The sequence below is a fragment of the Nematostella vectensis genome, chromosome 3 (genome assembly GCF_932526225.1).
Source record: "Nematostella vectensis chromosome 3, jaNemVect1.1, whole genome shotgun sequence".
In the NCBI taxonomy this organism is placed as follows: domain Eukaryota; kingdom Metazoa; phylum Cnidaria; class Anthozoa; order Actiniaria; family Edwardsiidae; genus Nematostella; species Nematostella vectensis.
Genome location: NC_064036.1, coordinates 17,631,771 through 17,646,506, shown reverse-complemented (window position 1 = coordinate 17,646,506; position 14,736 = coordinate 17,631,771). Strand labels below are relative to the sequence as shown.

The 14,736-nt window shown below is 40.3% G+C and overlaps 2 protein-coding genes across 3 annotated transcripts; both read right to left on the bottom strand.

The window, feature by feature from the left end:
* Nucleotides 1-305: 305 nt before the first annotated feature.
* LOC5506526 lies at nt 306-4,719 on the bottom strand. Its single transcript, XM_032374950.1, has 5 exons — nt 4,561-4,719; nt 3,166-3,252; nt 1,581-1,688; nt 1,323-1,445; nt 306-848 (listed from the first exon to the last, which is right to left on the bottom strand). The coding sequence occupies exons 1-4, from the start codon at nt 4,616-4,618 to the stop codon at nt 1,324-1,326; spliced, it is 375 nt and encodes a 124-aa protein (XP_032230841.1). The 5' UTR covers nt 4,619-4,719; the 3' UTR covers nt 306-848; nt 1,323.
* Nucleotides 4,720-8,037: 3,318 nt separating this feature from the next.
* LOC116613026 (gamma-aminobutyric acid type B receptor subunit 1-like) lies at nt 8,038-11,705 on the bottom strand. 2 transcript variants are annotated; one of them, XM_048724799.1, is made up of 4 exons: nt 11,056-11,705; nt 9,780-9,939; nt 8,977-9,132; nt 8,038-8,460 (listed from the first exon to the last, which is right to left on the bottom strand). In XM_048724799.1, exons 1-4 carry the CDS (start codon nt 11,136-11,138, stop codon nt 8,422-8,424), a joined length of 438 nt encoding a protein of 145 aa, XP_048580756.1. In that variant the 5' UTR covers nt 11,139-11,705; the 3' UTR covers nt 8,038-8,421. The 2 variants fall into 2 exon arrangements, with proteins under 2 accessions (XP_048580756.1, XP_048580755.1); XM_048724798.1 differs by having other exon boundaries at nt 8,038-8,411.
* Nucleotides 11,706-14,736: the final 3,031 nt, after the last annotated feature.

Here is a 14,736-nt window from a genome sequence, read left to right as displayed (position 1 = left end):
TCCACGTGCCAAATAAACATTTATTTTAGTGTTTGGATCTTGTTTCGAGTAAAGGTATTTTCCCCTACAGTTTGTCACGATAAAAGGAGGATCATTTGCAAGCGGTTCAGAAGCTACTGCAAGGGACGAAGCGGACCAACAGCACGCCAGTTCCTACGAGACAACTGCCAGCTGACTTGTGGGATGTGCACTTAGATGGTAAGATATTTAACAGCTTTCCTTTCTTCTACGACCAATGAAAAAAAAAGCTCATAGTCAGAGTTTAGGTCTTAGAGTCTAAACTTTTATCAATAAAAAACGGAATATGTAAAACTCTTTCATCTTTAATTGTTTGTGTTTTGTTTTATAGTTGACAACAAGGCAAGGCGTAGAAGCTCGTCAGCTCACACGAAAATAGAAAATAGACAAACAAACGTCTGATATCACTTGACGTGTTCTTTCACGTCAACAGTTACAACTTTGTTGATGGTGTAATAATAAAAAAAGACTTTAATGACTGTATAATGACATGTTTAATGGTGGGTGGTCTTATCTATTTCACTTACGGAACAATTAGTCGTGATCCCTTAAGTCTTAAGTCCTCACAAGTAAACCCTAATGCTAAAATAATCGTAATTTCATTTTTTTATGCTAAAGAATCCTAAGGCAGCCTTCTTCTAGTTTGTTAGACTTGGCAATCCATCAAGTGTATGCGTGAACTCCTTGATAACACCACATTGTCATAGCCGCACAAAGGCGGATTCGTGCGACATCAGTTGCACACAAAACTGTTCACTCTTATGCCAGCCTGTGCGCAATGGCATGTGATGATGATGACTTTGTATGTTGTGATGATGACTTTGGATGACCTGGAATGTATTAAATTATGTTTCTTTAACCGGACAGCTTTTTAGCACTGAATTTGCATTCCGTCACACCCTAAAAGATTAACCCTCAGATTTGGGCGACCCCCCATTGCCAGAGCTTATAAAGAAATGTAGGGAGCTAAAATACAGACCTGCCGTTATAGTATAGGCTGTATATATCAATCCCCTCAAGCGATATAGAGGAATATCCCTATATACACCTATTTAACTCGAGAGCACATTAACGATAAATGCACTAAGATTCTTAAACCACCTAATAGTCTATTCGCGATACCCATAAAGCAGCGCGAGTTAAGAAACAAGGAATGGATTCTCCTATGAAATCTTTAAACTGGCTAACATTCCCCTTTAACTGCCTTCGTTGATTAAGCGAACATTAAAAGAACACTTCATTGAAGATTACTCGGTTCTGAGTGCGTGCTCTGCTCTCTGAAAGACTCTATGACGTTCTCTTACCTTAACACAAGTTGCAGGTCATTTTACAATTCTGCCTTAGGAACTTTCTGGCCATCGGACCAGCTCTTGAAGTACAGAACTTTTGGAATGTCCGGCACAGGACGGGCCGACTGTCGTGACAGACTTTAAAAAAATAAGACAGTGGTAAGATAACAAGTATAACCCACTAAAATTTAATCCATCTATCTTAGCAGTAGACTACTAAAATAATAATCGGTGGCGGATCCGGAAGTAGGGATTCAAAAGTTAGAATCGCACCTGGGCATCCGAAGCCGGGAGTCTTGTCCCAAGAGGACGCTGGACTGTCGTCCCAACAGCAGCCATACCGCGACTTGGTGCACGCCTTGGGCTGATATGCCGGTTTGCCTGGTCGAGAAAACAAAACCAGAGGATTAGTTATTCACACGGTGTGTCAGCGCCGTAACCCTTCGTTATCGTGATCGTGATTGTTATCGTGACGTGATCGTTATAGTTATCGTGATCGTTGTGTGTGTGTAAGTGAGTTAAAGTTATTCTCCCGTGTTTCCAGTCTTCTCGGATAAGGACACTAAACTGGAGGTCCCGTCTCTTCAAGCTGTACTACACTAAACCTGAACCGAAGGGACGTAAAAGAACCACTGGGGACGCAATAAACCCTCTGGCAGTGACCACCCCCAGTGACAGTGCTTACTAACCGAGGTTACACTTGAGTTGGAGCCGTGCTCTGTTGTGTCAACCTTACCGCTATTTCATATGTGTAATAGTGGTAGAAGCCTTATAAATCCATAAATCCTAAATCCCATATGAACGAAAAACGAGCGCCTTCTAGGGAATAAAAATAGACATCACCATATGAACGAAAAACAAACGCCTTCTAGGGAATAAAAATAGACATCACGATATGAACCAAAAACGAGCGCCTTCTAGGGAATAAATGATCACCTGAGGTGCGCATTTGCGATTAAAAAAATTAGTTATTCTAGGTTTGATAAAAAAAATCAAATAATTATAATAAGATTATAAAAATGTATCGAAGACAGAAATACATAAGATAAACTACCATGATTATATCTGTAAACAACAGATCAAAGCTACCACCCACCTCTGCCCTATCCCCATTACTAACAATTTCTTAATCCATTAAAGATGTTGGAAAACTTCAACAAAAAAAAAAACACAAACATCTGATATCATTGAATGCACTAATCCCCCATTAACCACATAAAGTGAAAACAGCATGATAGCTCTAATAAATGAATTTGTTTAACGAAAATAGTTTCCGTATGGTGGTGGTATACAAGCTGCGCACCCATGGGTGTCTACTGGCAGGGCCTCGACCCGCTTAGATGGACCACACTGATCACGCGCACACTGACCAAGCATTCGAGGATAGAGTCAACATTTAGACAAAACACACGGAGGGGAGGGCGACTCTAGAAGAAGCTAAGCTGGGCTACTAGACATATCAACATAGAAGCTAGTCACGGAAACACAAAGTGAATGAGTTGTATGGATCTACTTTAGCCTCTCATCAACCCAAAATTATCTTGATGGATGTTTATACAGTTTAATGACCAAGGAAATGGTTTGTTCTGCTGGTCGATAAAATTCATATGAATTCATAGCACAAACAGCAGGGTGCTGCCAAGAGAAGGTCCTGGTATTCACTTTTAAGTATCTTAAAAAACACAGAGGCGAAATTCCCATGAGGTCTATTTCCCCGTAAAGTTTTATGTAGTGGAATCCCGCTTTTAGGGGTCGAGCTATCGAAGCTTGTGTATTTTTGTCAATAATTTTATTACAGGAAAAGCATCCTAAAAGTGTCCGCCAGAATGTCCTTAACATCTTTCATACGATTCCATACCTCCACATCCCTTGCCGGAGCGATCCAAGGCTTCTGTTTTGCCGTCCCGACAGCACCCGTAGATGTTCCCTTCACAGCCTTCGAGAACTGAAGAAGATAAAAAGCGATTATTCTCAAGTAGCGGATAAATGCGGATGTATAGGATAAGTAACATCGCACGAATTATCGAATCACTAAAAGTGTTATTCGGAAAAAAAAAAATTCTGGAAGCTCATTTTATTAGTTACGGCCTGCGCACAACGCACTTAAAAAAGACTGATGTTCATTTGTTCTCGTGAAACTTATGCTTCGAGCTAAGGGGAGTGACGAGATTGAGTTTTGAGCTGAGGTAGTTAAAGATAAGTGATAGTTTAGGGTAGCGGTCTCCCTGGTTGATAGAGATCAATATGCTGTTAGTTTGGCTCAGGATGACCCGTGCATTTTCTAAAACGACGCTTCTCAAGGGTCTCGATAATGAATAGTGTAATGTGAGGTTATAATGGCCTTATCTATTACCCATATCTATATCAATTAATTGAACTCACAAGACGCGAGTTAAAGTTTTTAATTGCACCCTATACAAGCGGTTGAACCCAAGGAGTCATAAGTAGTTCTAGCGCAATTCACAGTTGTACCTAATCGGTTCCTTATGTTATTTAGCAAAAGAGGCACACCGCCTCATTATGTCGATGACCTAAATCTCGTGCGCGCTAAAGGCTATTTAGTTCATTAATGGTTATAGCACCTTATGCTATAGGTGCATCTCGCACGCAATTTCTGCTGCTTGTTACCAACTACGAAGTTGCGTAACTCATGGAATTATCACTTGTACTGATGACTGACACACGCGAAAATGCACCTCTACAACTGCTGGGTACATTCTTAATCATAGTGCTAAGGCCTCTCATGAAGACCGAGAGGTCTTGGGATATCACACTGATGTGGGTCACTAGCATAGGTAGGGGTTTGTCCGGTCTCAGGATGATACATTTATTTGGTAATTTCTTTGCCAGAATGCCGAAGTAAACAAGACGCATGATGGCAGTCTACGAATGTCACTTATTTCGCTTTAGTGTCCGCAAACGTGTTGGTCTCAACACTTCTAGAGTTTCGTGAGCCATTCTCAGCGCAGTCTAGACAGCATGGCCTGAAAAAGGGTGCTAGACTGTATGCCGTATCGCAAAGGGAAGTTCTCCCGTTGAAATATTACAATATCACAACATAAAGTTTTTGCTGTTTGACTTTGCCATATTCTTCGTGGAAATGCAAAAAACTGCAGAAATAGTGTTAAAAGGAACCTAATACTTAATACTTTATTTATTACAATACGTTGATAAAATAAAAAGAAAGTCTTATGCTTTGGCACATCAGTTTATAAAGAGTTTTTATAAGATTTGTCAAAATTCAAATACTTACATTTGTTTCTGGCAAACACCGATGCAACGAGGACACCCAAAAATACCAAAAACTTCATCTTTGCCTTGAAATTTTCTTTACTCTTGCTCTTTTCTTGCTTTTGCTCTTCTCTTGCTTGTTGACAACTAAAAGGAATGCGGCCAAGCGGCTGTTTATATATCCTAGTGGGAAGACAGGGTTGGGTTACATGTAACATGCCACTCATCGAAGACAAACAACTGCTGTCCTGTCATCAGTGTGTCAAGGATGTTTCCACCCAAAACCTACTCGATGTCTCAGAAAACATCAAACCGCTTACCGTCAAAATAAAGGCTATCAGATTAGACTTGAGCTTTGTTTTTATCTAGAAGTTACCATTTTACGTTGATTTAGCCTAACGAAGGAGTATTATGGTGACAATCGGGAACGCTTGTGCGGTTGTGAGTTCAAGCACCGCCTACTCGATGGGACATGGGACGCCGTGCTGTGAAGACTGAGGAATGTCGTAGCTCAATTTTTGCGGGATGCTCAGGAAAAGTCTACTCATCATTAATTAAACCTTTTTAATTAGTTTTCATTTATCCTTTTCCTTTCGATAAAAACATCCGTCTGTTTAAGGGCCTAGCTTTCGAGTGAGATACAGCACGGTAAGCTATGGCTGCCACTATGCCGTGAACAGATATAACCCGCCCACTTAAACACGCTGTTGATAATCCAAACGATAAACTATCACATTTGAAATAAAACGAGCTCAATATGGTGTCACTTAGATGCAAAACGCAGACGGGAAAGAGCAGACGGGATAGTCATCAAAACAAATAGAATCATTTTTCAACAACCGGGTCAAGGAAACAGCATTGGTAATCTAGAGGTCATAGCTAGGTAACCTAATAAAATAATGGCTGGAGTACTTCTTTCCATACTATACGAATTTCAGGTGGGTATAGCCAGGATTGTCTATCTGTTTAGCATTCTTAGGATGACATTCAATAAGTGGTAAAAACCTATTAGATTTTATCGACGTTTCTCAGCTATTTTCAGCGAATAATTGATAAAATGAAATGTGGGTACCCGCAATAATCGAGTTAGATGGATGGAGCAAGTTCCTCGCTGTCGCACGCACAGGAAGTGTTGTGCCCACACTCGTGATAAGAACTAACGCTGTTAGTGTTGATAACCCGGTAATTTGTCGTCTGTCTCACATCAGACACAGCGCAAGGGTCAACTGCAAAACTTGGAACCTTGATAGGATCCCGGAAGTGCCTGACTAAGAGGAGGAGCGCGCGCCGTGCAATTCTTATATCCCCTTTGGAACCCAAAATGCTTGTGGTTTCCTTCGAAAAAGGGTGAATCTCAATAACTCAAACCCAGCAACTACACTGACAACTCAAATGACAAGCAAAAGAAACCTGTCAGGGACTAAGTTACTTGGAACCTGGTACACAAAAGATTTTGAGCATTTACTGTATTCGGAGTCCAAAAACTTAGCCACGCAGCCCGGAGTAGATGTAGTAGGCAAAATTAATCAGGATCTAAAAGAGAATACTACAGTTGGTGTAGGCAACATGTTTAAATGTTAAAACACCTAAAATATTGCACCGCGCACTATAGGGTGTGGCGAATGTTTTTACTGATTTTTTAATATTTTTTAAGACAATGGCCACATCGCGGTTTCGTTTTGATTTTCTTATTCTCGTATTTTCATAATGAAAAAAAATCTCGTTTTTTTATATACCAGTTTTAAATACCAGACCTCGAAAAATCTCACGTAGCTGATCCATAAATAGGGAGTCCTTTCCTTCCTCGGTACTCGTCACGTTCTACAGGACAAGTGATCTGTCGCTTTCAAATAATACTCTCCTCCCACTCGTTATCTAATCAAGAACGATAGTAATCCACAAAAGGCTAAAGAATGGTGTCAACGAGCTGTGATAATCGGTAAGGGTATTTCTACATTCTTTTGCTGCTGCTTCCGTGATTTGCTTGCTTCTTTTACACTCGGCTTTGGTTAAAAAAAGAGTAAGTTTATACAGCACTCGGTCAGTTATTCCAAAGAGCCTTTCGGTGTTTTTATGGTAGTAAAATTGTATGATTATCATTATTACTATATGTAAGTGGGGTAGGAAAAAACGCTGGGGGTCGAATGCGGTTACAAAGCGCGTCGTTTGAAAGTGGTACGAGGCAACGCGTGGGGAATACAACGAGCTTAGGTAGGAATACGTGCTTTATTCTACACTAACAAGACATTAGACATCATTTCGGAGTAAAATTATCATATAGCCCGTGGTTCAAACATAAAATTCCATACTAAGAAGACATAAACTATCATTTCGGAGTAAAAGATATTCCCGTGAAAACCAGTGATTATTGCTAGACACAAAACAAATGAATTGCTGGCAGCATATTGTGCAAACATCCAGAAATGAAAAAAAAAAAGGATTATTGTGCAGCTGTTCGCGACGGTTAAAACATTTTGAAAGGGAAAATGAATGACTCTTGTTGATTATGCAAACAAAAATCACCAAACGGTTTCGTTTTTTTCTGTTTACATGCAAGCATCATTTACTCAACTGACAGTTCTTGTTTAATCCCATTTTTTGTCACGAACAATTGATTCTTTTAAGACTCAAACGCATTAAAATGCGTTTGCTGTGTGTGAAGTGCAGGGGTGGGGAGTGGAAGAGTCAAAATGGCGCTATAATAACGTGTATGGTACGCCATAGAGATTCGCCATAGAAAACTACTATTTTGTCCCTCTTGATCTAGTTTTAAGTGATCTTCCTTTCAAACTTTGTATGGAAATATGGAGCAGGGCTTAAGTCGTAAAGGGGCACTCGCACGCTTGTTCTAAGAAAGTTTAATAAATTATTAAAAAGTCTGTAACGCAAAATCTTCCAGAATACTTCGCCCAATCGTAATAAAAAGAAATGAACAAATTATCTGTAAAAGAAATTTTATGCAAAGGATCTAGTTGTTTATTTATGCGATTTCAAGGTTTGAGTAAGGTACAGCCTGTTCAGAAACCTAAAAGTACTATTTTCAATCAAGAGACCATATCATGGTCTCTTTTTCAATCCATTTCCATCCGCTCGATGTAAAGAGTTCAGACCAGAATACTGTTTGTCTGAAAGATCTAAGGTCATTTAATAAACCTGGATAGTTATTTTAATTATTCCGCATGATTTTGACTGTCTTTTTAGATTGCCTAAATGACGCTAAAATCACTCTTCACCGTGATAGTCCCTTAAAATAGTTCTACAACCCAGAATTTTTTTAAAACTTGGCATAAACAATATTGAAGTTAAGGGCTTTCAAAAAATGTAATAAAAAATGGTGGTAACGACCTCGTTTTCACAACAGAGGGGCGTAGCGTTTTCATATTGATCGCGCAAGGAACGTATGCTGAAATATCGGAAATGGGAAAGCGTCATAAAGCGCTTTTTTGTCTAGTATGCTACTCTCTTGTTGCCTCTAGGTGCTCTTCTTCATTGTTTTTTCTAGTTCTACTTGCTATCGTTTATGTTTCCTCCACGAGCTCTTCACAGTAACGTCCATGTTGCAAACTGTTGCCATCTTTTTAGTATCGTCCGTGTTGCCTCTGTGAGTCTGTAAGGACTCTTCTTAGTATCGTCCATGTTGCCTCCTTGTTGCCTCTTAGCTCTTATTTGGATTGTCTATGTACCTCTAGCGGAGCGTCTCTCTGTATTGTTTAGCTCCTCCGCATTTTGCTCACTGTTCTGGCCACATGTTTCCGCGGTGGCGGTAGCGGCGCTATCTTCGCCTGTTGTTTCGCTCGTGCTCGCAATAGATGCAGAAGGCCCCTCTTCGTAATGCCGCAAGCGCTGTCTTAGAGTCTCGGCCTCTGTTTCACTCTAGAAAAAGTTATCTTTTAAGAGATTGACTGGAATTCCGAACAGCACGCTGCAAAAAAAAAAAAAGGAAAAAAAGAATATCAATATTGTGCATGCAACGCCATGAAAAGTCATACAGGAATGCTTAGGGCTTAGGGTTAAAATAAATTTACTGTAGAATGTTTTAAAAAGTTAATTTGAACAGCTTCCTACGAGGATTTTTAACGAAAACATCACATTTGACCGTCGTTTAACCTCTAAACTATAGGATTCAAACTTCGTTTGTGGTGCAAGACTTTTATCTGCAATTGACAGAAATTGATCGACTGACTGCTTGTAAACTGAAATATGTAACAGCAAAAAACTAAAAGCTGAAAACTGTCTTATAAAATATTTGTAGTGCGAAGGGTTGCGTGTTGTGTTTTTTGTCGCAGCATGCTGCTTTTTGGCCCTCGACTATGCTCGTCCGCACATGAGGTAATCATTTCAACCTGAATAAGCCTAAAATAATGGCCATGAACGAAACTTAATCATTTATTGCGGTCGCGCAAGATGGCTTTATCCTAGAAAACGGCTGATAGCTGACCTTAGATAGCTTTGCCTTGAAGTCTGCGAGCTGTCGGTTGAGCTCGTCTATCGTCCCCATCGTATTCAGATGGAGGTTGGCGCGCGCCAGGGAATTAGATGTGAACACATTCTCAGGTCGCCCTCCCACCGCCATCATCCGACGCATCTCCATCACCTGTATCAGCAGAGATGGGTAGTGAGATGGTGCAAAGGAGTCCAAGTTTCCTTCTTCTACTCATGCTCTTCCGTTAACACCAGCATCGAAACAAGTAAGAAAGCGAATACCAAACTGCGAGACGAAACATACGAGCGTGCGACGAACGGGTGCCGAGCACCAGAGGCTACTGTCAAAAGCCTGGGCGCGACTGACCACTGGAACCCAGGGCACGATTTAAACTGACCGTTTTCCAGGTAACAGGGGCCTGTTCCGTTTGAAAGTGATATTTGTATGTGGTAGAAGAATTGGGCCGTAGGGGGAGGGGGGGGGGGGGGGGGAGGCTGGGGAAACTACTATCAAGAGCCGTTTAAAAAAGAATGATAAAGAAATGATCAATTGTGTTTTGCCCCCACCACCACCACAATATTTTCTTTATGTTTCTGTTTCGTCCCCTAACCCCTCCCCAAAAATAAATAAATAAATAAATAAATAAATAAATAAATAAATAAATAAATAAATAAATAAATAAATAAATAAATAAATAAATAAATGAATGAATGAATGAGTAAGTAAGTAAGTAAGTAAGTAAATAATTAAATAAATAATTAAATATATCAATAAAAAAATAAATGAATGAATAAATAATCATCTTTCAGACTAATCACCTTCGGAATGAAAACGAGGCAGAGTGTGATTGACGTGCAGAAGATGATAGAGATGGCCACGATGGCGTTACATGCGTCCGGATGATCTCTCATCACCAAAAACATAGGCACGCCGATCACACACAGGACGAACACGTTATAGACCGACATGCCGATATACCTACAAGGCAGACAGTCATTCGTTAAAACAAGACACATAGGAACACCGATCGCATACAGGACGGACACGTTATAGACCGACATGACGATATACCTACAAGGCAGACAGTCATTCGTCAAAACAAGACACATAGGAACACCGATCACATACAGGACGAACACGATATAGACCGACATGACGATATACCTACAAGGCAGACAGTCATTCGCCATAACAAGACACATAGGAACACCGATAACATACAGGACGAACACGATATAGACCGACATGACGATATACCTACAAGGCAGACAGTCATTCGTCAAAACAAGACACATAGGAACACCGATCACATACAGGACGAACACGATATAGACCGACATGACGATATACCTACAAGGCAGACAGTCATTCGTCAAAACAAGACACATAGGAACACCGATCACATGCAGGACGAACACGATATAGACCGACATGCCGATATACCTACAAGGCAGACAGTCATTCGTCAAAACAAGACACATAGGAACACCGATAACATACAGGACGAACACGATATAGACCGACATGACGATATACCTACAAGGCAGACAGTCATTCGTCAAAACAAGACACATAGGAACACCGATCACATGCAGGACGAACACGATATAGACCGACATGCCGATATACCTACAAGGCAGACAGTCATTCGTCAAAACAAGACACATAGGAACACCGATAACATACAGGACGAACACGATATAGACCAACATGACGATATACCTACAAGGCAGACAGTCATTCGTCAAAACAAGACACATAGGAACACCGATAACATACAGGACGAACACGATATAGACCAACATGACGATATACCTACAAGGCAGACAGTCATTCATCAAAACAAGACACATAGGAACACCGATCACATGCAGGACGAACACGATATAGACCGACATGCCGATATACCTACAAGGCAGACAGTCATTCGTCAAAACAAGACACATAGGAACACCGATCACATACAGGACGAACACGATATAGACCGACATGACGATATACCTACAAGGCAGACAGTCATTCGTCATGACAAGACACATAGAAAAACCGATCACATACAGGACGAACACGATATAGACCGACATGACGATATACCTACAAGGCAGACAGTCATTCGTCATGACATGACACATAGGAACACCGATCACATACAGGACGAGCACGATATAGACCGACATGACGATATACCTATAAGGCAGACAGTCATCCGTCAAACAAGACACATAGGAACACCGATCACATACAGGACGAACACGAGATAGACCGACATGACGATATACCTACAAGGCAGACAGTCATTCGTCATGACATGACACATAGGAACACCGATCACATACAGGACGAGCACGATATAGACCGACATGACGATATACCTACAAGGCAGACAGTCATTCGTCATGACAAGACACATAGGAACACCGACACGCCCCCCAAATTAAATAAGTGATTGTGTTAAGTAAAAGAAGGGGATAATGACCACAAGCCTGACACGTAAATTTCTGCAGAAAGGGAGTCATTTTGTACCTCGATTTTTCATCCCTTTTTGGAGTTAAAACGACTCGCTGAAACTAACAGTGCAGTATAAAACGAGAAGGGGGCAATATTGTTACCCCTAAGAATCACCACCCAGAATAAAACGTTCGATTTAGTAAGCGAGGGGACCGCGCGCCTACTATCTTTACGTACTAAAAAGTAGAAAGACAAACATGCAATCGGCAAAAATACGACAAACACTTGGCAAAAATACGACAAACACTCGGGAAAAACACGACCAAAACTCGGCAAAAACACGACAAATATTTGGCAAAAAACACGACAAACAATCGGCAAAAAAAAAACACGACAAACACTCGGCAAAAAACACGACAAACACTCGGCAAAAACACGACAAACACCCGGCAAAAAACACGACAAACACTCGGCAAAAAACACGACAAACACTCGGCAAAAAACACGACAAACACTCGGCAAAAAACACGACAAACACTCGGCAAAAAACACGACAAACACTCGGCAAAAAACACGACAAACACTCGGCAAAAAACACGACAAACACTCGGCAAAAAACACGACAAACACTCGGCAAAAAACACGACAAACACTCGGCAAAAAACACGACAAACACTCGGCAAAAACACGACAAACACCCGGCAAAAAACACGACAAACACTCGGCAAAAAACACGACAAACACTCGGCAAAAAACACGACAAACACTCGGCAAAAAACACGACAAACACTCGGCAAAAAACACGACAAACACTCGGCAAAAACACGACAAACACCCGGCAAAAACACGACAAATACTTGGCAAAAAACACGACAAACAATCGGCAAAAAAAAAAAAACACGACAAACACTCGGCAAAAAAACACGACAAACACTCGGCAAAAACACGACAAACACCCGGCAAAAACACGACAAATACTTGGCAAAAAACACGACAAACAATCGGCAAAAAAAAAAAAAAAACACGACAAACACTCGGCAAAAACACGACAAACACTCGGCAAAAACATGACAAACACTCGGCAAAAACACGACAAATACTTGGCAAAAACACGACAAACACTCGGCAAAAACATGACAAAACACTCCATAAAATCAAAATCTGCACTTTTGCACTTACGTGATATTTTCTTAGTAACGGTATAAAATGATAGAAAAACATGCATCATTTGCCTTCTTCGGCACTTTTTCTAAATTTGTGGTTATCATAGTATTTGTACCTTGATATAAGATCTGGTCATTTACGAGAAATAATCTACTAGTACGCCTACGCTTTTAAGGGAGTTTTCTTAATTTACCCTATCCAGAATTGTCATTTTTTTTACAGATACGCTTATTTTAAAAAAGCACGGATATAACCATTCTATGGTCTTGTCCATTTGAACTTTTTCGAGATCTAAAAAACAGTCTATTCTGTTTAATCATGGTCCATTTCGACAATCTGCGAATAACTGGACGAAACTTGTGGACGAAATGGACGATTACTTGCATTCTTCTCGTAAATTTACCATGCTCTCTGATGCTTCTCGTAAATTTACCATGCTCGCTAATGCTTCTCGTACCAACAGACCAAGGTAAATTTACAGAGAACATCAGAACAAGATGAATTTATGAGGAGAATTAAATAAATTCACGAGGAGAATCAGAGCAAGGAAACTTACTGGAGGAATCAGAAGTGTGACGCACTCCGAGCTGCTTATATCGCTGGCGAACGAACAACGCCGACGCGCTAGCCGTGGTAATAGCAGGGAACGACATTCGGAAATCAAAAATAAATAAATCTGACACACGAAAACCTTCTGGCTGATCCGTAAGAGCTGGATAAGTTGCTTTTTTGTTGTTAATTTGCGCCAACAGCCAGAGTCATGTGATCAAGGTTAGTGCAAGTTGCCTATTATCATTAGCTAGCTAACGTTAGAGTTCAGGTGCTTCAGGCTTCAGTAGTTGGAAAGTGAAAATGCTAGTCACGTGACGGGAGTTGCGTGACAGATGCTTGAGTCTCTGCCGCTGATCTTCTTGGGTTGTTTCTGGGAATAATACATCTGCGTCTTGTCTCCCATAGCAACATCTAAAAAAACGTTTTTAGAACCAATATTATTAAACTCTTTTTATTAGTAATAATTAACGGGAACTAGGTTTGAGCGTATCCTTCGACCCCGAATGACTGTGTGTCTTCACATCTTATAAACTTATTATGTGAGCTTGAATTGTGACATAAGTTGTTTCGATGAAAAAAAATGTTGTAGACAGGGGTGATCATTCTATCTTTTAGGTTATAAAATCCTACCAGCCGCTATCCCTTATGGGGTATTCAAAAGTTATTCCACCTCTGTTATCCTTAGGTCCCACACTAGTGGATCATGATATCCTAATAGAACAACTGGACATGAAAGTTGTCAGAAAAGAGATGTGCAGTATCAAAGAAAATCAGGAAAAACTGAAAAAAATGTTTTTTTGTGCTTTTAAGCACTTATAAGGTCTATATATCACAATATCGAGGGTCCAGCAGAGGGAAGGAGCCCCCAATGCAATACACCATATAAAATAGCCACACGTACACACTTTAACCCACACACCAACTTCCATTACCACACATTTTATCACCCCACACAGCCACAGTTTTAAGTTTTAAGATAATAAGATAATAAGTTTTAACTCGTCTTACAGGTGGTAAAAGACCGTCACTTGTTCATCAGTGTTATGGCGATTGTCTTCGTGGATGTGGTGTATCTGAGTGTCTGGCAGATTCTAGATCCGCTCACGAGTGTCTTGCGTCAATCAACTACTCAGGTACCGCCTTAAAATAGGTGTAAGTCGGGGCTTAAAAGCCCCGACGCCTCGGTACGAATACCAGATTAAAAACAAAACTATCTAAATAGACATCTAGCAGATTCTAATAAGATAATCTCCGATAATATCACAATATCAAGGGTTCAGCAGAAGGAAAGGGGGCTTTCTAAATAGACATCTAGTAGATTCTAATAAGATAATCTCTATAATATCACAATATCGAGGGTCCAGCAGAGAGGACGAAGGAATTTCTATAGATACAGTGTATATAGTAGATTCTAATAAGATGATCTCTGATAATATCGCAATATCAAGGGGTAATGCAGATGGAAGGAGAGGATCTTAATAGACATCTAGTAGATTGTAATAAGATAATCTCCGATAATATCACAATATCGAGGGAAGAGAAGAGGAAAGGGGTCTAACCACTATCTAATAGCATATAATTAGAGGAAAACAATGATCATATCCTAATCCC